Source organism: Mastacembelus armatus, chromosome 2, assembly GCF_900324485.2.
Source record: "Mastacembelus armatus chromosome 2, fMasArm1.2, whole genome shotgun sequence".
Classification (NCBI taxonomy): Eukaryota; Metazoa; Chordata; class Actinopteri; order Synbranchiformes; family Mastacembelidae; genus Mastacembelus; species Mastacembelus armatus.
The window spans coordinates 6,797,749-6,825,212 of NC_046634.1; the positions used below are offsets into that span (position 1 = coordinate 6,797,749).

The window sequence follows — 27,464 nt, forward strand, 5'->3', positions numbered from 1 at the left end:
AAGGTCTCTGCGTTTAGTAAAGATCAGGACAGTGTGTCAGTGACAGCTGTACTGTCCAATGAGAGGAGGCCACTTCCCCTCTTACGGCGCAAACACCGAGCAGACGCTTCCTCTTCGCCGCTGCACATCTGCGATGCCCGGGCTGCAACATTAGCGCACTCATCTTTCCGTTTCCAACGCCCTAACCTGGGGAGAGCCCGAGAGTTTTTAAGCTTTTGTTAATCTCTGACGTTGAGCAAACTGCACCGGCCTGTCGGACATGCCTAACATCGTGCTTTTCAGCGGGAGCTCTCACCACGACCTGTCCCAGAAAGTGGCCGATCGTCTGGGGCTGGATCTGGGCAAAGTGATCACGAAGAAGTTCAGCAACCAGGAGACGTGGTGAGTCGTTTTTCTGCTGTGCACGATGCACATTGTTCTCTGGTGTTTGGCCTTTAATTCAAGCGTGAGGTGCCTGTTTGCTTTGGCTCCATGTGGGCTCGTTAGCTTGAAGCTAATTTCAGCATTGAGCGGGCTGACACGTGATTAGCCAGCAGCATGTAAATACACCCGGCTAGCGAGCTAACGCTGTGCGTCCTTTATCGGACAGCAGCACTGTCCTCGCCGCTACTGACGGATTTGGTGGAGTTTATTGCCCCAGAGTGTGCTGTTGTGTTTACCTGGGCTGTAAAGGTGCTAACGTTACTTCAGGTTAGTGGGAACAGTTGACCTGGCTGAGGAGAGGACCGCTGAGACCTGTGTGGACATTAGTCCAGCTGGCGTGTACGATAATGGGTGTTAGCTTACTCACTGGATTCACATGATTTATGTTCTAGTCTAAGCCAGGGGCCCGACAGGTCAAGGGTCCACACACCAGAGAAACATCCATTCATCCATTATCTATACCCACTTATTCCTATTTAGGGTCACAGGGATCTGCTGGAGCCTATCCCAGCTCTCTCTGGGTGAAAGGCAGGGGTACACCCTGGACAGGTCCCCAGTCCATCACAGGGCCACATAGAGACAAACAACCTCACACACTCACACTCACTCCTATGGGCAATTTAGAGTCACCAATCAACCTGACATACATGTTTTTGGACTGTGGGAGGAAACCAGAGTACCTGGAGAAAACCCACACAAGCACAGGGAGAACATGCAAACTCCACACAGAAAGGCCCCTGATGGGTTTCAAACCAGGAACCTTCCTGCTGTAAGGCAGCAGTGCTAAGCACCAAGTCACCATGCTGAAAATGAAAAGCAAACTATGAAAAAGGGCTTAACAGAGAACACCCCTATAGACAGACAAACGACTGTAGAAATATGCAAAATGATGTAAAACGAGTTTGTGTTCTTTTAAAAAAAGAAGTCAGGTGCTGAGCAACCCTTCCTTTAACGGCATTGCAAAAGACTTTTCTGCCTTTACTGAGCTGGGTTTTAGTGCTGTGCACCTGTGTAGTCAGTGTAATGTACTCTGATTAAAAGCATCTACCAAAAAAATATTGTTTGATCGTTTTCCCCTGGAGTTTCCTCCTTTAGCAGGGTCGGATCTTCTTCACACTTTATCCACATATAAGACCTTCTCTGCTGGGGATGTTTCCATCCACAGCCCTTATAGTCCAGTGAAAGCTCTGATTATCCGTGGCGAGGTTTCTCTCTAGGGAACGCAGCTGTTTGGGCGTCACAAAGTGCAAAACAGAGATTATTTTCTCATCCTCACAAACTGGCAGGGAGCTTAGAGCGCCACAATAATAGCTGCTCTTCTCACAGCTCCCGCACAAGTTTTGGCAGGTGACTTGCAGAGGTCAAGGACTGGATTCCTGGGAAGGAAACGGGTCCAAGTAAAAGCTTATTGACAGTGGTGTGTTTGCTGTCAGAACATGGTTGCTGCAGTGTAGGGCAGTTGTCCAGACTTTGGTAGTACAGCAGAAATGTGACTCTTTGTGTGGTAAAGGTCACTTTTTGTGTCCTGTGTATTTCGTGTTGTGCTACCTTGACTGATGTTTCATTTTAGCGTCTGTTTTGTTCAAGGCGGCAGCAGCTCGTCCTGAATATGTAGCAGGCAGATTTTAATGTTTCATGCAGACTGTTCCTGTCAAACTAAAGGTTTCATTGGAGTAAAGAGACAGATGTTAAGGTACAAGTTGACTGTCACAGAACAGGTTCTGCCATGAACCGTTTCAACACAGACAAAGTATAAACTGAAGTTCAGGCTGAGATTTAATCATTTTTAGGCAGAGATCAGCTGCTTATGTTCTACTTTAACACTTGAGAACTGTAACTTGTTGTATTTAATATTTCTCAGAGTATGAGACTAAAAAGTTATAGGCTTGGTGTCTGTACTGAAGCTCAGGCCACAGGTTGCCAGATCTAGTTTCTAGAACCTGTTAAGTTTTGTGCTTTGGGATCTTCTTTACATGCCATGATGTGACTTCAGAAAAAGTGAGCTGCAAAATGATCAGATTTAAACTGATCTCTCTTAAAAATAATAATAATAATACTAATAAATTTCCAGCCTAACTTGTGTTTGTGTGTGTGAAGCAGTTTTCATATTAGCTGGTTCACAGACATGTTGCTATGCACAGGTATGGTCATCACATACTGGCGATGGGAGACTGTGGGCGAAGCTGAAAATATCTGATTTCTGCATGTTTTGTTGATGCTCTTATGGACTTTTTATTGCATCTTCTGTATCAATCATAGTTAATATGTTTGATTTCAAATCCATGTGAGGTTCTCCTCTGTGGCCTTTCTACCTGCTGAAGCTTCCAGTGTCTGATGTGGTGTCTTTTCCCTGTTTTCTGCAGCGTGGAAATCGGGGAGAGCGTGCGAGGCGAGGATGTGTACATTGTGCAGAGCGGTTGTGGTGAAATTAACGACAACCTGATGGAGCTGCTGATCATGATCAATGCCTGCAAGATTGCCTCTTCATCCCGCGTCACCGCCGTCATCCCCTGCTTCCCCTACGCCCGGCAGGACAAGAAGGATAAGGTAAACACACACACACATGCAGCCGACTGTTCTGCTCTGTAAAACGTTCTCTAACTGAATGAATCGGGCAGCTCCTGCTTCCACCGAGGGTTAAAGTGTGACTTGTATTTGTTTTGTTGCTTCTGACGTGACCTTCCTAGAAGTCATGGTCGCAACAAGTTGCTGCAGCAACGTCTTAAATTCTCCTTGAGCGCTGCAGGTTGACATGTTCACTCATTTTGCAGCCGTGCATTAATGAAAAACCACAGCAGAGAAAAAGCAGTGAAGTGTTATTGCAGCACGATTTGTGTGATTTGTGTTTGCTGCTCTTGGAAAATCTGGTAATTGACACACAAGGTTTTCCAGCAGACTGTGCATCTGGTTCAGGCAGCCTGCTTATCTTGTAAATCATTATCTTGTGTTGCTTCAGTTGTTAAACGACCTACAACAGCAAATCAGGGCCACATGAAGCAACAGGAAAGCTGTGCTTTTAATCTATTTTGTACCTGGAGAGTTTTCTAATGAATTATTTTCCTCCTCTTTCTTCATGCTGCCTGCACATGTTTGTTCAGTGAGTCCTAAAGAAATGTGCTGTTTCAGTCACATGTATGTGGAACATTGAGGCCAAGACTCTTCCACGGTGACCTCAGATAAAAATGTCACTTTGTCAAACATGGCTCCTGCAGGACTCTTTGCCAATCAGGGTCCAGGTCACGTTTCACAATACAATGTTTCTAATGGTGATGTGGGTAATCACAAGCGACAGAGGGCCACAAACTACTTAACAGTAAAACAGTCCTAAACAAAAAAATGTGTGTTTTTAAAATGGAAGAAAATGACAATGACACAATCTTCATTTGTTGCAAGCATACTTCATTTGTACATTTCTCAGATATGATTTTTATTTGTTGTATATTTGCAACATCTGAGAAACAGCAGATTAAAGCATCTACACAGATGAATCAGTTATTTTTATTTGAGCTGCAGGTTCCAGTGAATGTTTTAACTAATGAGGACACTCGGCTCCTCAGCTAATCCTGATGTAGTAAACATAAAGTCCTGAGCCTGCAAACTCTTCGTTTTTCACGCACACACGCTCAGCTCAGCCATCATCTCCAGGTAGCTGTGTGTTTGGACAACAAGTCCTGACGAGAACAGGCCTGGGGCAGTTATGGGGCCTAGATTTTCAGAGTGACAGACTGTAATAGTTTCTCATCTTTACTCCTGCGTCCGCAGCAGCAAGAACAGGCTGGTTTGTGATTGTTAAGATCTACGTCCATAAGAAATTAAAACTGATGAATGCATTAATATAGCAACCACTCATTTATTTAAACTGCGGGGATGTTTTTGTTATGTAACAGTGGCTACAGAAATAAAGAAGAACAGGCTCACTGAAAAACACTTCATGTCAGATACAGACAGACTGAGAGACCAAAAGACACTGTGAGCTGGATAATTCCTGATGAAAATCAGTGTTGAGAGGAGCTAAACATTGACATGAAATCGTTTTGACAACAGTCTCCAAGACTGTAAAAAGAAGAGAAAAATCCCCCATGAGCGATTGTTTGAGGGAGGTTTTAGTATTTTTTTCTTGCTCACCTCAAGCGACTCTTCATTTGTCGACACTTGTCTCAGAGTCGAGCACCGATATCGGCCAAGTTGGTGGCAAACATGTTGTCTGTGGCCGGCGCCGACCACATCATCACCATGGACCTCCACGCCTCACAGATCCAGGTTAGTACTAGACTGTTCCACCTGACTCACTATTATCTAGGATTTTGTAAAGTTATAGTTCATTCATTGGCTCACGTTGCCGTAAATAAGTATCTTGGACAATTTTTTGCTTTTTATACTTTTCTAATTTTAACATAAGTAGATTTAGATACCCTGTGAGGGTTGTACAGTTGACTGGATAGGTTTTTGCAGCAACCCTGTATGTCTTGGACTGACCTGTTTAAACTGAAAATTTAGTCCTTTAGCTGTTGCCTGTGGACAAACCAGTAACTTTGCTGTGTGTGTTTGTGTTAAAGGGCTTTTTTGACATCGCTGTAGACAACCTGTACGCAGAGCCTGCTGTTCTGCAGTGGATCAGAGAAAACATTCCTGAGTGGAAAAACTGTATCATTGTGTCTCCAGATGCTGGCGGAGCAAAACGGTAAGAGGAAGTGCAGAGAGAAGACACTGGGGGGTTGAGTGCAGACCTACATGTTGTGATCTGAAGGAGCTACAGAACGTTTGTGTGTTACTTAAAGTACCAGTCGATTCTGAGCCTCTTAACAGTGTTTGGTTTAGTTTTGCCATTTTGTGAGTGATTTGATTGTGATCTGTGTGTAAACAAGGTCATAACCTGATGATAAAAAACATTTTGTTTGATGACTCTGTCCCCTGAGCTCATTGTCTCCTTCCTGTTGTGTCCAGCGTGACGTCCATCGCTGACCGTCTGAACGTGGACTTTGCTCTCATCCACAAGGAGAGGAAGAAGGCCAATGAGGTGGACCGCATGGTGCTGGTGGGTGACGTTAAGGACCGCGTGGCCATCCTGGTGGACGACATGGCCGACACCTGCGGCACCATCTGCCACGCTGCTGACAAGTCAGTACCTTTTCAGTGCTGCACTGTAGAATCACAGCAGAGCTTTGGTCTGAGTTGAAATCAGTGTTAAAGTGTGTGTGTAGAAGGATGCGCTGACTCAGTCTTGTTGACGTTAAACGATAAGGTGTTTTTATCAGTAGAGACTGCGACACAGGTTTGTTTAACACCTTGATCCATAAAGAAAACACCTCATCATCAAAAGCTCACAGATGGCCTGGAAAGCAAGTTTGATATTAGAATAAAGTCTGCAGGCAGGAGAAATAGAGTTTAACCTTCACCTGAACCGCTCCTCGCCTTTTAGACTGATTGATGCTGGAGCGGTTAAGGTCTACGCCATCCTCACACACGGCATTTTCTCCGGACCAGCAATATCTCGCATCAACAATGCGCCGTTTGAGGCCGTGGTGGTGACCAACACCATCCCACAGGAAGAGAAGATGAAGGCGTGTCCCAAAATCCAGGTACACAGCGCGCGCACACACACACACACACACACACACACACACACACACACACACACACACACACACACAAACCCAAACCCAAACCCAAACCCAAACCCTTACCCTTACTGCATTTGAGTGTGTACCATCTGTCTACAGCTTGACGGACTCGTTGTTTTCTCCAGGTGATCGATATTTCCATGATCCTGGCGGAGGCGATCAGGAGAACCCACAATGGTGAGTCAGTGTCCTACCTCTTCAGCCACGTCCCCTTGTAAAACAACGAGAGAGAGGGCAGCCCCCCCCCCCCATCGGGCAACTTGGCTGGCACTTCTGGCCTGACATCCTTCAGAAAAGCTCGAAAAGGCCTTGTGATTTTATGGCTGACCATGTGACTATTTAAAGATCAGGCTCCCGCATTGTCTGATGTTTTTACCCAGGAGACCATGTGAAATATCACTTCCTTCTCTGAAGACCAAGTCTGTATTTAAGAGCATCTTTTTTCTCTGTTTAGTCTTTTCTCTTGTTTCAGTTTCAGTCTTATGAACCTTGAACCTGTGGAGGTCTGGCATTCCCTTTAACCAAAAGGTCCACTGTGTAACGTGTATTATTTGTGCACCACTTAAACGAAGCATAGCACTGGATCGAGTGATTAGAAATATTTTGGCCTTTTCTGCTTCACACAGAAATAAAAATGTGAAAATTAGCACCTTTTCCACCGAGCGTTAACATATTACAGTTCCAGTCTAACCCTTTTCTGCAGTAGCTGGTGATCTGTGGACGTAGCTCCTGATTAACGCTCTCACCAGGCCCTGGCAGTCTTTTAAAACCTGCACCCTAAGTCAGACTGTGTTTTATGTGACCACAGACACAAAAGAGTAGAGTCAGAGGACTGAACACGCTTATTCTGTTAGTGAGCTGCACCACATGTGCTGTTTCCTGTCCTGCTGTGTCATTTCTTCCAATGAGCTGCTGTCACCCACTGCTGGTAGCTCTGCATAACATCCTCTGACCACAGTACTTCCAGTTGTGCTAAAAAAATACACCATTTTACAAACTCTTAAAACTCTGACAGGTCTGTTGTTTATTAGTAGAGATGTAGTGGACACGTTGTCCATGTTCCGACAGGTGATACCAGATTCAGCCCAAAGCCTTGTCATAGTGTGAAGATTACAGCGAGGCAGGTTTCTCTTTGCCTGCGGATGAAAGTTGTGATTGTGTTTTTAGTATGTAACACTTCAGGGTGTATCTTTGACAATAAAACATTGACAATGGTGTATGGACACACTGAGCTGCTGGTCTTTGCCTGAAGGAATATTACAGATATTTAGTCAAGTTGAAGTCCAATGTTTTGAATTTACTGAGTTACTTGATCTTACTTTTTTATGTACTGCTTAATTTGTCACATATGGGATTGTCATTTGATTAAACTCATGGTCTGTTACAGAACAAACTTTCTAAAGTTTCACTTGCACTTTCAACAGAGAATTGTAAACCCATGGCCTTTGAACCTCCGGATGGTGAAAATCAATATATTATAGTCATATAATTATAATATTATTATATAATTATAATAATATATTTACTCATGTGTTACATTTTCTCTTTAGTTTTACCAATTCTATAATGCGTCACATGGCTGCGTTTATGAGGACGAACTTAAACGGCCACCAGGAGGAGCCCAGACTACATTAATGCACAGTCAGAGCTGCTCAGGCAGAAAAGTACAGCGGAAGGACACATTCAGCGCAGTAAAAGTCTCTAGAGTCATTTTCGGATCAAAAACAATCGGACTGATGCTACATTTCCAGTTCAACAGCTGGAGTAATATTAAATGTAAGGGCGTCATGCTGACACTGAAATGATAAAGCAGGTGCAGTTTTGAGCGCATAAAGCAAAGACTGAATAAAAGCTCATGTTGATATTTGGTAAATCAGGGGGATGGTCAGATGAGGCGCCTTTCAGCAGTTTCACTCGTTGCTCTCATGAAGATGGACGTGCCGCGTCTCTCCAGCAGGGGGAGACGGAGGAAGGCAGCTGGTGATGTCAGATATCATTAGCATATTTCCGACTATATCTAATGCTTGCGCAAAGACGCGCCACTACTGCTGCAACTCACTGACCAGAGACATTCCAGCCGTCTGCAAGCACTTCGGTAAGTCCTGTTTATCATATAATCTCACTTCTTTATGCTTTGTCGTGTGCACCTTAAGAGACTCAGCCTGTTTTCGTCCATGTCAGGAATGTGATAAGCGCGTTTGGTAAAGATGTGCCAAATAGCCAATCGCGGACAAAATGCATGATACTGTGATTTTCAGTGAAAGCTGCTAGTCTTGTGTTTTTAAAGCTGGTGTAATTATACAGGGTGTAATGTGGCAGCAGAGCTGCTGTGTGTGTGATGCGTCTTTGTTTTACGCGCGCACGTTGATGCGTGTCAGCCTTTTCCTTTGTTGCCGTTGTGGTCGAGCTGCCTGTGTCTGGTTATTTCACTGATGCCATAGCTCGTTCACGGCGTTTTGTTAGTTTGGGATCTGGGGGACGAGTCTTTTTGAGCCTCTTTTCAAATCGCCAGGTTGAAGTTGGCCAAGCAGAACGAGCGGAGCCAATAATCTGGGCGGTGGTTCCCTCACATTGCGCCCCAAGGGGAGAAGTACGTGACAAGTGAATTTGCGGATGTTGCACAGCGTCCATGTGAAAAGCCCCAGAGTGGACGCTCATAAATCCAGTTTTAGATTTTACCTGTAGCATATGATCTTTTTATTTTTCTAATGCTATTTTCATGTCATATTAGCGCATTAACCGTGTAGTCTATCACTTTTTCCCATTATCTTCACGCTCTGCCCAGCATGGGAACTTCTATTGTTATGTAAATGTCGAGTTTGAACGGACTGGCTCTATTGTCTGGAGCAGCCTGTCCCCAGTGTGCAGCATCCCGGGCTGTGTGCGGGGTAACGGGATGGATAACAGTCAAATGACGCTGGGCAGAGCCGCAGGCGAACAAAAGAAGGCGGACGCAGCCGCGCACAGCACAGGGAAAAGTAATCTGCGGTTGCGCATGTAGATAAACAGAACAAATGATTTTTGGTCACTGAGATTTAGGCAACGCCCTTTGACTGGTTCAGAACGGAGTGGATCACATGCTCCGTGGATCTGGCCTTTTTTCCAATATTGTCATTAACATTGTAACGTCCGAATGAACATCAATCATTACTGTTTGATTACTGTTTGGATTTGATTTCCAAGCTGTTGAAAGCAGAAAGATGTAGTTTGCGCATGAATTCCTTGAGGCTGCGGTTATCAGCAGGCTGCAGCCATTTGTCTGCTCTGTGTTCAACTGTCTTCCTGCTCTTACAGACCATCCGCAACAATGAGCGACAAGCCCGACATTTCCGAGGTGACCAGCTTCGACAAGACCAAGCTGAAGAAGACAGAGACGCAGGAGAAGAATCCCCTGCCTTCAAAAGAAAGTAAGGCTGGCATTCCTCCAGCGTGTGTGTGTGTGTGTGTGTGTGTTTGGGCATGCATTACATCACATTCCTTAACTGTTTCTGTGCTGAAACCCAGTACACAAACAGGAACTGGAAGTTTTTACAGTGATTTGAATTTAGTTTTTCAGTCTAAATCTCATTTCCTCTTTCCTGTCCACAGCCATCGAACAGGAGAAGGCAGCGGCGACGTCGTGAAGACCTTCCCTCCCGTCATGCACTGTACACCCCTCCTTCCTCCTGCATTGCCTTGTTTTCAGTCACTTCTTTTAGCTGTATAACTTTGTAACCGAATTATGAAACGACAACAATAACCACGCTGCACAGCCTGTGGACAGATGACGCCTTCGTCAGGGCAGTCAGCCCTGTCCCCTCAGCCAGGACCATCTTCGCAGTCTTTCTGTCGGGGAGGTGAGGAAGATTTATCTGAGGGGAAGTGGGTGTGGGAGCTGCAGAAAATGGTCCTAAAGGTGCACATCTCTTCTTCATCACCTTAACCTCCAACGTTGATGTGCAGCAGAGGGGCCTGAGGGACGGGGTGTGTCCCAGGAAGCTCATCATTGTCTCACCAAAACCACCAACACCCACCTTTCTGTGTGGCTGCTTTTGCGTTAAAGCTGAGGCATCAGGCTTTGTTTGTTATTATTGTTTTTGTCTTCTAATTTTCAGAAATGCACAACTTTGTACGCTGGCCAAAATGTAAATGCCCCAGAAATTGATACAGTTGTCTGCCACATTTTTTCTTTTGTTTGTACGTGTGGATTAAAAAATGTGTAACGGATTCCATCTAGATCTGCGAGAAGTGGACCTTACTTACTGTTAAATTGTAACATACTCTGGCCCCTTTGTGAGTGATTCGGGATAGCTTTTGTGTTGTAATCTGTCTCTGAATTGTCTCAAATGAGGAAAAGGCAAAAAAAAAAAAAAAAAATAACACCAATTGGTTCCATGTGTTTGCTTTCACCCGTAGAGCAACATTCTTTGGAGTTTTGTAAAGTCCCAGCAGTCATGTTACTCTGCCACAAACCATTATCGGAAATGGAAAACCGTGAAACATTGTAATAAAAAAAAATTTGTTACTAAAGAAGTGTGCTGCAGAGTGCTTCGTCTGGCATCACCACACAAATCATTTTCACACAGCTGCACAATTTATCTCAGAGGTGCAGTTATCCTCGTTTCACATTCGCAAACCTTTATGTAACTTTGTTGCGGCTTATAGTTGTACTGCTCATCTTAGTCTAACCCACTTTTCACACCATCTTATACTCTTATACTCTCCAAACACCCTTCAGCCTTACAGTGCAGTGTGGAAAGGCTCAAATGTCTGCACAGCGAGACCTGCAGGGATTTACAGAAGATGAATTTTTGGGTCTGTACAGTGGGATGAAGGGAAACTAAAGTTACAAGACCAGCTGTCATGAAACTCTTTTCTTGAGGAAGTTGCAAACACCACTGTCAGCACAAAGTTCACTTTATAGATTGTTCCAGAGAAACTCAAACTATGAAGCAAATTGGCCTGCAGTTAAATCTCATCTATTATAGCATAACACCCTTAGAACTGGCCTTTGAGTTCTTCACTGGGAACATAAGAGGAACAAACATAGTGTATATCAGCAACATGTCCCTATTGGTAGGTCAGGATGCACTGATGAGCAGTGGCTTATGGGACAGCGTGCCTTGACCCAGAGCACAGGGTGAAACCACAGGGGGAGATTTACTCAGTCCTAAATTAGCCATAGCCTGCAATGCCTTAATGTCATTAGCATGACATTTCCCTCGTCTGCATTTAGAGCACCTATATGTAATGGTGCTAGATTTTATTCAGTTAAAGTGTGACTGGCCATTAGATGAGGAAGTCCCTCATCGGCATAGTCAGCATGGATGTTGTGCTGATCCATTTCGAATGCTGAAGCTAACTAAGCTAGCTAAGACTGGTCACATGGTACATGAATCAACATTTCTGTCCTAGATGTATAACACACAGGAGCATATCCTGTGGCAGATACACTCACTAAGTGCATCCTGCACAGAGCAGACATTATGAAAGTATACATCTGTCTCTGTGAGGGAGGATGGTGTCATCGCTCTCAGGCTATGTAACAGTCTGCAAAGCTTACACGCTGGTGGAAGTGGATTGCTGTTAAGTTGGTTACATTAATCTGCATCGTGGAGGAGGGGTGGATGTGGAGGTTAGTGGGCTGGTGCGGGGACTAGGCCAAAGCCTGGCAGGTCCTCGCTCAGACGGAATTAACACCGCCCGTCTCCCTCCTGCCTGTCCTCTGCACGCTGCCGGGCTGCACACAGGCCCACAGCAGAGCCTCCGGAGAAAGTGGCGGAGGATTTAAAGGTGGGACAGCGAATGGGGTGGAGTCGCTGACCAGAGGGAAGAAAAGTGGGCAGGCGTCAGCTTGTTGGGATCGTACGGGTGTCCTGCCTGGTAACCCATGGCAACAGCTGCTGCTGAGTCACTGCTTTGGGTTGGACGATCCAGTCTGCAGCCTGTGGCTGCACTACAACAAGTCTGTTAACTGGCCTGATTAACTGAGTGACTGATTGATTAACAGTTACCAAATGCACATGGGCCATTGTTGAGGCTCCATTGTTGGCAGGGTGCATTGTGGATCTTTGTGTCCCTGATGGACTGGAGGCGAGTAGCTGTTGTTAGCTTGTGTTTGATCATCTGTGAGTCCAGGAACAGAAATGTTAGTTACTTAGTCCACCACATCAGTGCAGACCAAAATATCTCAACCATTATTTGGTTGATTACGATGAAATTTTGCACAGATGTTTCAGCTTCTCATGAAACAAATCCTTATAAGTTTGATGATCCCAGAGCTTTTCTTTCAGGCCATAAGGACTGTGAGAAATACTTGGTGTGAAATGTCGAAAGACTTTGATGCTGCATACAGAATCTGTAGGAAGACACACATTGACAGTGGACATGAGGGTGTATCTGCTTCATAAACATACATAGAAAAAAAAGAGTTAATGTTAGTTGAGAAGTGCGACCATGGCTGCAGACTCTTCTCTGTTGTTGAAGTAAAGAACAGTCACATATCAGCAGACGTTTGAGCCAGTTATCTTTTTAGCACTCACTGGCAAACACTGAGTCTGGTATAGATTTCCGTGGCATTTGTCACTGGTAGTGAAGCGAGATGTGATAACACCACGCCCCGTCCCACCTTTTAAATGCCCAGAAATATTCTATGTCTTTGGCCAATATAGTTGCAGAGATGCAAACAGATGGGCTGAGGAGGAAGAGCATGCTGGCTGGCTAGTCATTAAAAAGCATATGAAGAGCGAACACAAGTGAGCTGCAGCCTGCAAATATGCAACATTTGTTCCTGCTCTGCTGCTGCAGAGGTCATCAAATACAAATGCTGACTACTGGTGTAGTTTTTTATCGACATATGGCAATGAAGTATGAGCAGCAGCCATGTTTTGTAGGTTGAGGGCTATGTATGTGTGTGTTGGTCAGCTCATAGGCTGTGTAATAGTGTAGTGTAATGTAATCCAGCTATCACAGTGCCTGGGGACTCCCATAGTATCTCCCATAGACAAAACTAAAGCTGCATGAAATCCTTTAACTAAATAAGAAATGATTTTTAGGGAGATTTTTATTGCCAATGCTCCCAACAGAGTCACCTATAGTGAATGTGTGTATAGACGAGTCAGTAATTAATCAATCACTGGCATTTTCTTAGGTTTGTGTAATGAAAATATCAGTATGTGTGGAGTTGGAGGGTATTATTGTTGTTTCTGACCTCTCTGAGGTTTCTGCCATTTGTATAGAGGCATGTCCTTGATTCTTGTTTAATGTGGGCCTGTAAAACCCTTGGGGGATAGTTTTTATGGTTAAGGGTGTTGCATGTACACTGTGTTGACATCATGAGCCACAACAGTTGATGTATGTAGTCACTTGATATAAAAAATTTAACCAGATATCATTTTTTGCAAACTTTAAATGATCGTGTTGTCTTTTTAATACTTGTCCCAAAAGGCCTCTCAGGCAAAGTGCTGGACTAAAGAGGTGTTTAATTGTATAAACATACATGGACACATTTTTATGGAACACATTCAAAATGTATTCCCAGTAACATCCTCTTTGACTATCATATTAACAGATGGATGCTGTTGTGTGTCCAGACTTTGCATAAAAGCAGGAACTCACTTTTTCTCACTTTTTGCACAGGCATAAAACGCTGAGAAACAAAAAGGAGGAAAACACACAGGTCAACACTGAGTTGCAGGAAGAGCAGACGTGCACAGGAAGCACAGAAAGAGCTACACCCCCTGACTCTCTGGAATACCAGTGCTAGCTTTCTTGTTGCATAAATTAAAATTACATCAGATCCTGTGGGTTGATCAAGGTCCGTTAAACAGTTGTAGGACCCATAATTACACCATAAGACTGCTGCATAAAAGCTCTGTTGGCTTTCAGTGGGTAGTGGCCACAGAACAAACGTGGTCCTACATTACAGATGAGTCTTTTTCAGCAGCAGGCTGAGCTGCCTGTCTATAGCTTGGGTTTATTATTCCAGACATGCTCTATTAGTCTGGCCTCAGGTGGGGCCCCGATCAATGGTTTGTAAATGGTGTTGATGTTCCACAGTGCTTGTAAATGCATTAGCCAACGCACTGCACAGGATCGATGCAGCTGCATAGACAGCAGAGCTCAGCACAGGACATCACAGTGTGGCACATCCACTCGTTGTGACTTGATGAGGTGCTCCTGAAAATAACTGCTCTGCTAAGTTGACTAAGAGTGCGTGTGTACAAAAGAGTGTGATTTGCATTTCTGCAGTTTCCATATATGTAACTATGCATGCATGTGTGCATGTTGAGAATGAATGAACAGATGTTTGCGTGCATGCCTTGTATGCATGATGGCGTCAGTGGCTGCTCTCTTCAGGGCTTACACAGAGCGACATTTCCTCAGAGCGGAGAGGCTGTGGCTGCCACGCTGCAGATGAGATGCTTCCTCCTTTGCTGCAGGCACAGATCTGGGCCACTCTCTGCACCTCTTTCTCCTCTTTGCAAAAGGTGCTGTTGCAGCTGCAGAAACCAGACACTTTTAGTTTCTCTTTTACAAAATGTATATAGAGGAAACGTCCTTAAAAGTAGCCAAAATGCCAATCTAGGAAAAGTGTATTCTCTTTATAAAGATGTATTTCCTGGTCCTCCCATAAATGTTTTTAGCTGTGCATCACTAAAAATACTAACTTCTCTTTTAGCATCTCTGAAGGCACACACTGCTTTGGTAGACTATGACTGAAAGATTCTGATAATCTGAAAGATCCAGACCAGAGTAAACATGAATGGTTCTCGAAACAATCTGTACATGAGCAGGCCAGCAGAAAGACATTAGTAGGATAATAGAAAGTTAATGTTTTTCTGTGCCATTGAATCTTCACAGTCACAATCACAATCACTGAAAACAGTCCCAAAGGACACTGCAGAGATAGATTCATTTCTGTTTTCTGGAATATAAACCTGAGAAGAGCATAGTGTGCTGATATTCTCCAAAGATAAATTTCTCACTGGAAGAAAGTTGATTATCAGCATTAATTACCCTGGTAGTCCCCAGAGAGAGCTGCTTAATTACTGCCCCCTTGTTAATAACAAGCTTAGTCATGTTGTGTCCTTTTGGGTTTTATTAATCACCGTCAGCACGTAACAGTGTTGAGCAGAAGGTCAGGGAAATTACCCTTCACACACAGACAGGCTGTGCCGTTTAGCCTAGCCTCTGGAGCTGTGGGGAAAGCTCTCCTCAATGAAGCATCACATGAGCGTTATTACTATTATGGCGTGTGGAGTGATGTTTTGAAAGTATTCTCCTTTTGAAAGTATTCAAACTGCTGCACTTGTTTGCACACAAAGCAGCATAAGCAGTTTTGTGCAGAATGAGGGGTTGGAAAGGTCAAACCCTGTTTACTTTCACGCCTGCACAGACCCGGTCAGGTGCCGTGTGAAGAGGGTGCACACCTCAGTTTAAACAAACTGTTTTATTGAAGACTGGAACATGCATCTCCAGTTTTCATGTAAACAAATATGTAACTCTAATGTTTACATGGTTGTTGTCAAGACAAGCATGTTGCTGCGATTTGAGGAGTGTGTACATGTGAGTGTTGTGCAGGCCTCGCGTCTTCATAGACGTTTACGTGCGTCTTTGCAGGGTTTGCTTGTTTTGAGTGTTGCCACTCTGCTCAGGTGCAGATAAGCGGCAGAAAATAAATTGAGAGATAAGTGTTCATTTAAGCTTCAACATGCATTTGCCTCAGCTTGCAAGTGTCTGATTTATTACTATGTTCCTTTCTATGACGGTCTAGATGCTTCAGCTCTGAATATGCAGGTGAAATGCCCAAGGACACTTTTTCAAGCCACAGTGCTTGAGTTGCACAAACACTGATTGATGATTCAGTTTTGGGAAGACGCCCAAGCTTTTCAAACAGTCCTGGCTGGAGCTGTGAGCGACTCCATGCACTTGTGTTGCTGTCATTAAAAGGAGTTGCTGGGCATTTGCCTCATGCTGCTGCTTCCAAATTAAACCAGGAATGAATCGTCCTTCTTGCTGGAGCTGCGGTCATTAGTCAGTTTCTGTTTGTATTATCGGGTGGAGTTGTGCTGATAATTTAATCTGTCTGCGCCTGTGTGTGTCTGTGGTAATTTCCCAACAATACCTCTGTGTTTGTCTCGTTTCTGGCCTAGAGGAAAGATTATAAAATCACATAAATAGACAGATGCATGTAAACAGTGTTTCCTGCCGTCAGTCAGCTTGTGATTGTTGTTTTGAGGCCTGAGGTGAATGGCATGATTATACTGTTCCTTGTCTCATTTTTGGTCTTTGGGGCGTCTATAAATGCTCTTCAGTGTGTTGCATCATATGGAGTAGGTGACATGAGACTTGCAGTGTTGCTTAAACATTGTTGCTCAAAGGCTTCATTGTGCAACGCCTTGCTGCGATCTGAAACACACTCAGGATGGTCCCCAGCAGCGTTAATGAATCGTGTTGTGAGCTGCACATGCACACAGAGGAATTTAATACAGTATTAAATATGTTTTAACAGAACAGTCTCAAGTCGACATCACACCCATAATCCACATAACCTCATATCTCGTAGTTGTTTGACATAATTTTTTTTTTTTTTTTTAATTCCCGATGGCGAGGTCAGTCCAGTGGAGATAACACCTGCTGGCATGACAGGGAGTCACACTGGGCCAAGGTCAAGTTGAAAGTGTGTCAATAAAAGCAAAGCAGAATAGTTACAGTGCAAGGTAAAACAACAGCTGGACTCCTGCCATTGTCCCCGAGGCCAAGAGTGCAAATAAAAGCATCAGTCTGTGTGTTGTTGCCAGTAGCTATAAAACTGATCATTTATAGCCACAAGCCTGACTCTTAACAGATAAGTCTGGTGATCTTTGTTCTTTATTTTTATGCACTGATGCAACTGAAACAAGACTGTTTGGTCTGCTGTGTTAAAAATTAAGTAGAGGAAACAGATAATACACCATGTAGTTATATATTCACATACACACGCTCACACACACACACACACCTGCATTCACACTCACACACTCAAAAAACAAACACTCACATGAAAGCTGAGAGATTTTAAGTAAGAATTTACCAATGTTGCCTTTGTTAGTGGAAAGTTTAGCCTCATCCTGAGATGTATTGACGCTTTTACAACTGAGAACAGGAAGCTGGGGATGTGGGATGTCGCTGATCTCATGGCTCTTTGTCCTCTTTCAGCAAGTATCATCAGATTCCACATAATATAATTATTACATTTATTTTAAGCTCAGGCAAAGGGTTGCATGATACAGACATCTTTTTTTTTTTGCTGTATATTTCACAGGTTGCTCCTTGCCCCGTAGCAGAACTGGAATTTCTGTTTCATATTGCTAAGTGCAAATTAGCTGCAGCCTTTTCTGTCAACCATTCAGTACAGTCAAATATGTCGACACAGATGTGCACAACGCTAAGCTTTAATTTGCCAGTCTCTCCAGGCATCTGAGGAATCCTGGACCACATGTTGTTTTGTCTGGAGGAAGTGAATACTCTCTTTGAGAACACTCATTTTGCCAAAACACAAGTCTTGCCGCAATAAAAAGATATGCTGGTGTAAACCAGTTATCACCCCCAACTGAATAAAGCTATAACTGACGCATTATGAAGATTATACAGACGTTTCCATAAATCGAAGAATTTGTGAGGAAGCTGCAGTTTGACCAGTGCAGAAACAACAATAATGACTAGTTTTAAGAAGATTGTGGTGTTGTGACTGCAGCTCGAGCTCTGAAATCTCCTGGACTGGGGATCCTGACCTTTGACCTCTGCTGTGCTTTGCGTTAAGTTAATTCAGTTTCCCAACAGGGAGCAACTGACTATGAGATTCCTTCTCATTGCAGTAGTTTGCAAAATTGATTTGGAGTTTATTTCCTTTGTCTGAGCGACCAAATCCACACAAAATCTTGATCTTTATTGTGAGATGTGGCCTTTGTCTTGTATGATGCTGCCAAAGTAAATCTTTTCTTGCTTTAACCTACTTCAGAATCATCTGGCATTTCCACCCCATGTGGAGAGCCCTGACTGATGTGCTCAGTTTTTTCAGGCTACTCTCCCAGCATGCCCTTCCCTTCCATCTTTTTTATTTATTTATTTTTAGTTTTTGGAATAAATAAGGCCTTATGTGTGCTCGCTCTGTATGAAAAGGGAAGCCTTCACTTTACTTCCTCTCACATTGTATCAGTAATTACTGTGCCTGCGGCTTTTGGTAGTTTCAAAAGTATTTTCTTCAAATGTCACAAGATGTCACATCTTTAAGTTGAGTTTATAGCATCAAGGCAAAGTTAGGAGCCTGAAGAGCTGATAAGAAGGAAGTAGCACGATAACAATAATGTTAGCATGATTCATCATGTCCTGAATGTTCAGTAAACAAATTCATTTGATTAATAACATGTCAAAATGATGAAAAAGAACCTTTAATATACAAAAAAAATAGAATACAGATTTTTAATGTAAGAAAGAGATGTGGTGTAGCAATAACAGAAGACTGACAACATCAGTAGATCACATTTTAAACACAATAACAGGGAACTGACCAACATTTACACTATCAGCAGTGACTGTGCCCCGTCAACTGTGGCTCCAGTGAGAGTGGTCCATATGCTGTTTCCACGGCAACAGACATGCCAGTTCACTGTGGAAACGTGGACGTGCTGCCCGTCTCTGTGTGACACTCGCTGCTAAATGTATCTCACCTAATGTTTTCATCTAGAAGCCATTCATGATTCCACATTAGGCCCAACAGTGAAAAGGAATATTGTGTGAAAGGGGAAACTAATGTGAAAACCTGTTCTGCAACAAGATGCGGTGTGTTCACTTTGTATTGATGCAGGCTGCCGTTTAAGTCCACCCTGCAGCGTAACATATCACTGGGACATTGTTCGCCATACTGCACATGCACTAGTGCTCCTTTTAGGTTTAGGCTGTGTGTTGATTTATCAAATCACAATAAATGATTTAGCTGTCACAGGCTGCAGTAAAATGTTTGCAAAATGACTTCCCAGACTGTGACTCACTGATGAGCAATTCAGGTCAGCACTCAATCAATAAAGTTAAAAAGCCCGACTAGCCCACAATGCATACAGTACAGTCATCTCAGTGATAAGCAGTGACTGTTGTTGAGGCTCGTCATCTCAGGGTTAATGCTGTGGAAGTGACCTAGTGTTTGCAAGTACAGGGCAATAAAGTCTTGTTTCTAATTCTCTAAGAGTCTGGATCAAAGAACCTCAAGGTTTCTGGAGGTTCTGCCCTCCAGAAGAAGACCCGTTGGAGTAATTCTCTTGTTTTTGCTGCACAAGGAAGTTAAGAAGCTGATTGCGCTTCCTGTTTTTGGGTCTGAGTCTTTGGTTCACTCATGCTTCTTTCTGCCAAGTTTCCTCCATCTGAGTATCAAAGGTGAAGCCTTGTTGTTCTGAGGTCTGGATTAATGAATTATGGAGAGTTGTGGGCAGAACATTTGTTTATAGCAGTGGATAGTTCCCATGAAAACAAACCATAGGGACAAAATGTGAAGAGGTTGTACTCGACTGAAAATAAAGAGCCAGTGAGAAATAAGAGGACTATGTTTGTGCATGCAGACGCTGATTTTTGGAGCGCACATGCTAACGCTGCTTTGCGAGTAAACAGCACTTCTGCAAGCTGCTGTAATTCACCAGAACGCCATCTTCAAAGACATCGGCCGTTACTGGGTGAATAGAATCCCAGATGCCTGAGTGGGCCTCCGTCTTTGCAGTAGGAAACAGCTGCTCCCTGTGTCTTTTTGTCCGTTGTGGCCCCCTCCTTGCATAAAGGCTTTGGTCGGACGTGTGCCTACATTCTCTTGCCCCCAATGTCCAACGTCCCAATCCAAGTTCAACTGGACTTCTGCCCAGATGAACACCAACTCACCCTCTTTGTCTGCAGATGTAGCACATGACCCTCTCTGGCAACTAGCACCATGGGCCGAGCTCCAAATGCCACCCACGCCCTTATTGTTCCCTGTAGCCCGGATTGGCCCCTTAAAAAGTCCCTGTGCCCCAGCGTAGGCACACTGCCAAAACGGGCACAGCAACAATAAAGGCATCAGTGATCATGTGTAATGAAAGTGCATTGACCGCTTTGTTGGGGAGCCTTGGTGAGCACGTTTTGGCACAGCGTTGTTGTCTGGATTATCTCAGCGTGGTAGAATTAAGACAAATTTCCCTTTGAAATTATTAGAATAACTTGACAACAGCAAGATCCACATTCTTTCACTGCCCCATGTCTTCATTATCTGTTTTTGGGTGCTAAAACATGACCTATGGACTGTACTGTAAATTATTTATGCAGTGCATGTTTTAGAGAGAAGAGCTGTACAGTTTTTGGTTGACAGTAACACTTAAACCAGGCAGATTTTTTTTAAACCCACAGTCTGACACTTCAACTTACAAAATACAGCAGCACGTAACCAAAACAAAAACTAGCAACATGAAAAGCATCACAGATAACCATCTTTTTCTGTTGAAGCTTCAGGCTGTAGTGACATGACATGACAGCTGTCCATCCTGTGTCTTTGAAAAACTATCAATTTCTCTCACTTTCAAAAACTTCTGTTGTTTACTGTGTCATGGCTGACTACAAGCAATGTGTGAGCAATAAAATGTGGTAAACCACATCTGAAAAAAAGTGAAAAAGTCAGATACAGGCCTCTTCTTCTGAAACCACTCCCATCAGAATCTAAATGTTTAGATTGGCACAGGGAAAACTGAGGTTTCATCCTGTTAGTTACACAGTGGATCAGCATTCAGATGTAGGCTGGACCTTGCTGGTTGTACACTGGAGTCACTGGCGTGGGAGGGGAGGAAATTTCAGTCATGTGAGGCCCGAGTGGAACTGTAGTGACAAGTCAGTGAGCAATAGAGCTGCTGGTAGGATTGAGTATTTCAGCCTAATTTCCCCTGTAGCTGTCATCCCTCCCCCTGATTTTTTCCTTAAATTTTAAAACATTGATTTGAAAATGTGTGGATATGTAAAATGAAACTTGCTCTGCTCTCCTGTAGCCAACTGAGCGAATCCCCTCAAGCGTCTCCACACTGTGGCTTCTTATCAGCATTATCTGGCCCTCAGCTTGTTGAGGAATCCGGGACAAAATAGGATTAAGTGGGGAAATGATACTAAGTTTGGTGGAGAGGAGGCACAAAAATCGTCTCCCTCCCACCAGCATCTTGTTCACAGAGGTCAGAGCAGGGTTACTTCCCAGAAACACACCCACCCTCCATCTCATGTGTATATGAGCAGTGATATGTCGTCTACTGCCTGCAGTGTTCTTCAGTCTGTATGAGGTCCTCTCATCCTTTAGTCGTCTTAAACAAACCTCACTGTACTAATAATGAGATGTAGAGTCAGGTGTTCCATTGTTTTCCATTGTATTCACTGACTGTAGCTAAGGCCTTGTACATTGTTTAAGTTAAAGGCACCTAATTTTTTTGTTTAGTGTGTAAAACCATCCAGCCAAATACAGAGAAGGAATACTGTGTAGGGTAAGAGGCTCAGTGCTACACAGTTTTGGCATCTGTTAAACACAAGCCAGATCTTGCTCAAGCTGGAGTTTCTGGTTGTTTGTTATTGCCTTATCAGTACTGGAAACAACATGGCCGCCTTATATTTTTTTAAATGCCCGCTAGTTGATCGTAGTCATGTTCTGGCTCCGGTACAGCTGAGTGTGGCCTGAGTTAGCTCCATTGTTCTTGGGTTGAATCTGTGATTGTAGCTGATGCAGTGGGACACGTACACTGTCAGCCAGGTGCCAGGTGCAGCCGTGTGGTTTAGGTGCTCAGTGTGTGTGCAGATTCATGTAGTGTATGCAAGTGTTTGTGTAATCCTGCGTGGGAAGGCCTGCCTGTAAAACTGGGGCCATTACATAATGCTGCTCCAACTAATTACTTTCCATGTTCAGTTAAGTATTTGCAATTATGAGATTTATCTGTGATCTGTGTAATGTTGTGGGACTGAGTTTGAAGTCCGGTGCTAAAGGAACAGTAACCTCTTGGTGAGTGTATCGACACTGTGACGGTGGAGACAACACAAACGCAAATGATGATACATGTTTTTAAACAAAAGGAAGTATAAACCTGTTGGAACAGATTTACGTCTTTTTTCATTCCACTATGATAACTGGGTGATGAGTTCAGATTGTGACCAAGTTAAAGCAGATGTTTTCCTAAAAAGCTGTCTCCCTCAGTTTGTCAGCTCCTGATCTGGAAGCAATAGGCTGATGTGAGGCACCGGCTGCCCCACATTTTCTGCATTTACCAGCCATATTTCCCCACACACAACCCACAGCCATTAGAGCCTAATCAATTTGCACAGTGATGTGTGCTGCACTGCTAAATGGAGTCTGTCTGCTGCACATATATGTCCGACCAGGGCTTGAGTGGGTTTGGTTGCCAGAAGGGTGAAGTATAAATAGGACAACTGGTGCTTCTAGCTCCACTAAAGCTGTGTGTTGGGGAACTATCCACACACTAGTGGCTTCCTTTATTTTCTTAGTTTCAATAGAGGAGGACACGCTGATACATGTCCCAGCAAGAGCTTTGGATGTTTTTGTGGTTAAGAAGATGTTGATGTTAGCTTAACAGCATAATCTTTGGTGTTTTCATGCAAATTGACTCATTGGCAGCTGAACTCAAACTGTTTTTAGTATTCTCTGTATTTATTGTGAAGGGTTACTAGCTGCATGTTCCCTGCTAACCAAACCTAATCAAGAATAGGATTGTGTCTTAATTGGCACTGATTCTCCCAGCACCCACCAGACTGTCAAAGAAAACACACAACCTTTCAGACACACACTAATCCACCCTGACAAGACGCTGATCAGACAGAGAAGAGAGTGCCAGATACTTCAGATAGGCGTGCAGGTCCTGTCAGGCTCATGCACTGTGATTTTGTGAATATGCATCCTGAGGCTGGAGGTTATGTAACTCATGACAGACAGACAGACAGACAGATAGATGAGGTTTGAGGGACCCCAGGGCCATGTAAGCCAACTTTTCTGTTCTGTGCTCTTGTCAGAGCTGAAGCTGACATAATGTGCCTACATTTTAAGCATTTATCCTGCTGAAAACTGTGCTGAGTTAGCACAGCAACATGCTAGGTCCAATTGAAGGGGAACTACTGTGATTGTTCTGCAGTTCTACTGTAGTACAATTAATATTACTGAACTGGATTTTAAGAAATATTTGAAAATACACTTATTGGCTGTCAACGAATCAGCTTACCAGCTCCTGACGCGTGTTTGTTGATTCAATAAAAAATTGAAAATAGAAGACGAGCCAGACTGTCACGATGAATTTTTGCCTCCACAAGTTTTAAGCTGGTTGATATGGAAAGGCGCACTATTTATATCCCTCCTTCCCTGCTTTAAATGTTCACTTTATAATTAATGCCAAATTAAAGCCCTGAAACCCCTCTATTAGATGTGCCTGTTGACTCTTGTTTTAAGTATTACACTGCATTGTCTGTGAACACTGACAGTGTATCTTACAGCAAAACATCAGTAACGCTTTTTAAACTTCTGCAAAGCTGAAATCATCTTAACACAAAGTAAATCTCCCCAGTCATGGTACAGTATGTGCTGATGGATGATGGATAATCAACACCTTAGTACTACTGTCATTGCAACACTTTGATACGCTGTTGTTTAGCAGGTTGCAGCAGTATTGAAACGAACTGAAGGCTGTAATCTGAAAATAAAGCAGTTATAGGTACATGGGAGTGGACGGAACTGAAACTGAAAACTAAAATGTGAGCAAAAAGGTCACAGGAAAGAGGATCTCCTCACAGACAAAAGGAGAGAAACCAGTTTTCATGGGAACTGCAGCAGTGATGGGGTTGTTCTGTTTTCTTCATTGGGCCTTGTCAAAACCACTGTGTAAACTTCCTCTAAGTCTTAAATATTACTGGGATCTGGTTTGCATTGAAAACAGATGTGGAGCTGGGAAAGAAAGCAATTTAGGTGCCATTTCCTAGTGGTTGTTTTTCATTTCTGAAAGAAATTCTTTTTAAAATGGTGTTAGCTGTCCCAACGACATGATAGTTGTGTTATGAAATTGTTGATCCAGGATTATAGGTCATCTCTGCCCGGGCATAGCAGCAGCCCATTTTTAATAAACATACAAAGAGAGCAGAGAATTAACTTCACCTCATGAACAGATTGCAGACTTAAATAAGACTCTCCTCCATTTATCAACACTGTGTTGTCATGGAAATGAATGTCAGGGCCAAAAGCGAGCAGATGGCTCGAGAAATCAATGGCCACGACTCAAACAAACCGATCCACTGATTTGCTTCAGACCCAGGGGGAGAGTGTTTGGACTCGCTCTCAGCTTGTGCCTTACCGGCTGTCTCTGGGTGTGTGTGTATGTTTAAGTGGAGGGTAGGGGAACAGCATGCACAGGCCTGTCGCTGTCATCCAGTGATTTTTAGGGGTTGCTGTTTTCTGACAAATTCTTCATGATGCAAAGAGTGGGGTGGTCTGTTAGCTGATTTCAGGTGAGACCTCCCAAGATGTTTCAAGCTTAAAGTCACTGAAATTAAAATTGTATGCTATGTGCTTACTACTACCAAAACAAGAGCTACTGTTTGCCATATCAAAAGCTCACCAGAGGCATGACACATAGACCATTTTACTCTTTTCTGAAATGTTCAGTTTGACTCTCAAAGTTTCTGAACTTTGGTAACAACCTACTGTCCTTCTCTAATTTTAACTTAAAACACTGGGGGATGTTTATTTTGAAAATTATTGCACAGTAAAGACTCTTTGTTTTTCTTTGTTTTCCTTTCATAGCTCTGCCGCTATATTAATGTAAGTATTTCAAATCGGTCTGTCAGACAGTCTGCCCTTAATGTAACTGTCCAATATTACCCATAATCCACTGGGATGCATCTGTCCAAACCAGACCAGTTGTCATGCTTAGAAGCAACCAATCAGACAGAGGCTTATGTAATCCCTGCAGCCATTTAGTGACACAGTGACAGACAAATTGTGTAGGAGTGGTTTTCACACTGTCAGGTATTGTGCATCAAGGCACAGTTTTCTCTTCCTTTGTCCTTCAGTCTTTCATTCTAATCACACACACACACACACACACACACACACACACACACACAATCACATTTTCCAGAGCACACACACCTCAGGTCCACCCAGACCAGCTGTAATTTCAAACATTCCTCTCCCCCAAGCCAACATCTCCTGTTGTCCATTCCTCAAACATTAGACCAGGCCGCTGCAGCATATGGAAATTCCTGTAAACACTTCTGTTCCACTGATGTCATCACACTGTAAGTGAATTAATGGTGAGGTTAAATCTCTGAAATGCTTGGGGCGTTCACTGAGATATTAAATGTGGAAAATAACACTTCTGTTTATTATACTACAGGGTGAATGTGGCAGTAACTGTATTTAATATTCACTGTGCCAGAAGTGAGTATGCAACTTACTGTTGGAACAAGCTTATATCGAGATACTTTATGGCATCTTATATTTGCTTGTGTATTTGCATGATCCAGGTGACTTTGGACTCCTTTGTCTTTCCATTCTTGGGTCTCTAACATTAGTTTGTCATTGTGGATCTGTCACAGGGGTTTGCAAAGACATCAGTCTGCACCAACCATTGTGTTTGACACATGGACAAAACCCTCTGAAATCCTGTCTGTCCACACCTTTTCACTGCCATATTTGGGATGGCTGCATCCCACAGCTTTGTGATGTTTGCACTCACGTTTTAGGGTTAGGGTTGCCAGGTATGAAAAAGTTGTTAGGGTTTGAACTCTCAAGCCCTCTTTTCTTTTCTTTTCTTTTTACTATTTCCTCATTTGTACAAATGAGTGCAGCAGTATTAATGCCTTCTAGGCATCTAATTGTGTGCCCATAGACAACGGGTCCTCTGCAAAAAATTTGTGGCAGGTTTCTCTCCTTTTCTGTTTAAAAAGACATGTTATTGTTTAATTTAGACAAAAATGATTTGATAAGATGTTCATTCTCTTGCAGTGTGTGTACTATGAGACCTCATCATTTCTAAAACTTAAAGACATCAGCAGTATCCAGTTAGTATCCAAGTTAACTCTTGGAAACATTCACCACAAAAGGAAGTGACCTTTAAAACTACTACAGCATTTTATCTCCAGATAGGAAGTGTATTGTCATTGCCATCCTGCTGCTGCCCAACATTTTCTCTCAAAGTTGGTCCTCTGGATCAGCAGTTGCAGGGAGGGCAGACCATCTTGCAGCTCAAGTGACCCTCCCCCTGCTCCTCTTGCTGTACAGTATTAACACTCCAGTGGCGGGAAAGGCCAGGCCTGCCATTGTCAGATTATGGGCCACCGTTGGCTGTGGACAACAGCCGACCAATAAGAAGACCCCCCCTGCTGCGACAGCTGCCGTGCTGTTTCACTGTTCTATGGGCGTTCTTGCTGATTAGCAGCCTTTGTTGTTCAGTCTGTGTGTGTGTGTGTGTGTGTGTGTGTGTGTGTGTGTGTGTGTGTGCATTGCTGGATGATGAATTGACTGTGGCAGGTAAAGTCACAGGAAGAAATGAATATGCATGAGATTTCCTGGACTGCCAGAATAAATGTGTGAGGGCATCTCTGTGGCTGCAAACCAGCTGCGTGTTTGTGCACTGAGCACTGAGTGTAGATTTATCAACGTCTTTTTACTGCTTCAATTGTCACTGCTTTGAGACTCCACCTGGGGTCAGAGGTCTGTTCTCCTGTTTTCATCATGGGGGCTTAAAAAAAAAAAAGCTGTTGCATTGTGGAACTCGCACATAAGCACAAACCTGTCGCTCTTACCTCATTTTTCACTTCTTGCCAAGTGCCAGCATGCAACCATATTTGGGCACAAATAAACATGCTCCTATTTTTTGCACAGGAATTTCTCGATCTGGCTCCTTATCTCTGCTACTCGCAGCTATGATAACAGATGCTCAACTGTGCAACTTTCAAGGAGGAGAAACAGGAAGAAACTAAGAAATAACAGCGAATGACATGTCCTGTGTTATCAGCTTCAATTTCTGCTGAAAGGAGGAACCTTCATTAGGATTTTAAACTATAAAAATCTGCTTTCCTTTCATCTGGCTTTCAACTGGTTTTAGGATTTACATACCCATGTTTGGGTTTTTAGGGTAGGCATAATGGTTTGCAATCATGAGGTCACCTCTAAAGAATGTGGGCTGTCCCTTCTTCTGATACACTGAAACCAGCCTGATAACCTGCCCATTACAAGGACAATATGTTACCACATCAGGAGGGCTCTGCTGCTCAGCGCTGAGCTGAAGGTCCACAGTATTTGGTACAGAGAGCTGCCATTGTTTCAGGAATGTGGGAGGGATGGTGTGTTCAATAAGGCCAGGACAGCAGCTCAGGCCTGACCAGGCGTCCAGCTGCATCAGCTACATCTGGTGTTTTTCA

General features: G+C 43.5%; 2 protein-coding genes across 2 annotated transcripts; both read left to right on the forward strand.

The window, feature by feature from the left end:
- Window positions 1–86: 86 nt before the first annotated feature.
- Window positions 87–7,437, forward strand: LOC113127266 (ribose-phosphate pyrophosphokinase 2). The gene is made up of 7 exons (XM_026301696.2): window positions 87–381; window positions 2,787–2,970; window positions 4,585–4,683; window positions 4,980–5,104; window positions 5,368–5,541; window positions 5,843–6,002; window positions 6,170–7,437. Exons 1-7 carry the CDS (start codon window positions 260–262, stop codon window positions 6,260–6,262), a joined length of 957 nt encoding a protein of 318 aa, XP_026157481.1. The 5' UTR covers window positions 87–259; the 3' UTR covers window positions 6,263–7,437.
- Window positions 7,438–7,983: 546 nt separating this feature from the next.
- LOC113127267 (thymosin beta-12) lies at window positions 7,984–10,553 on the forward strand. The gene is made up of 3 exons (XM_026301697.1): window positions 7,984–8,139; window positions 9,339–9,451; window positions 9,633–10,553. The coding sequence occupies exons 2-3, from the start codon at window positions 9,352–9,354 to the stop codon at window positions 9,665–9,667; spliced, it is 135 nt and encodes a 44-aa protein (XP_026157482.1). The 5' UTR covers window positions 7,984–8,139; window positions 9,339–9,351; the 3' UTR covers window positions 9,668–10,553.
- Window positions 10,554–27,464: the final 16,911 nt, after the last annotated feature.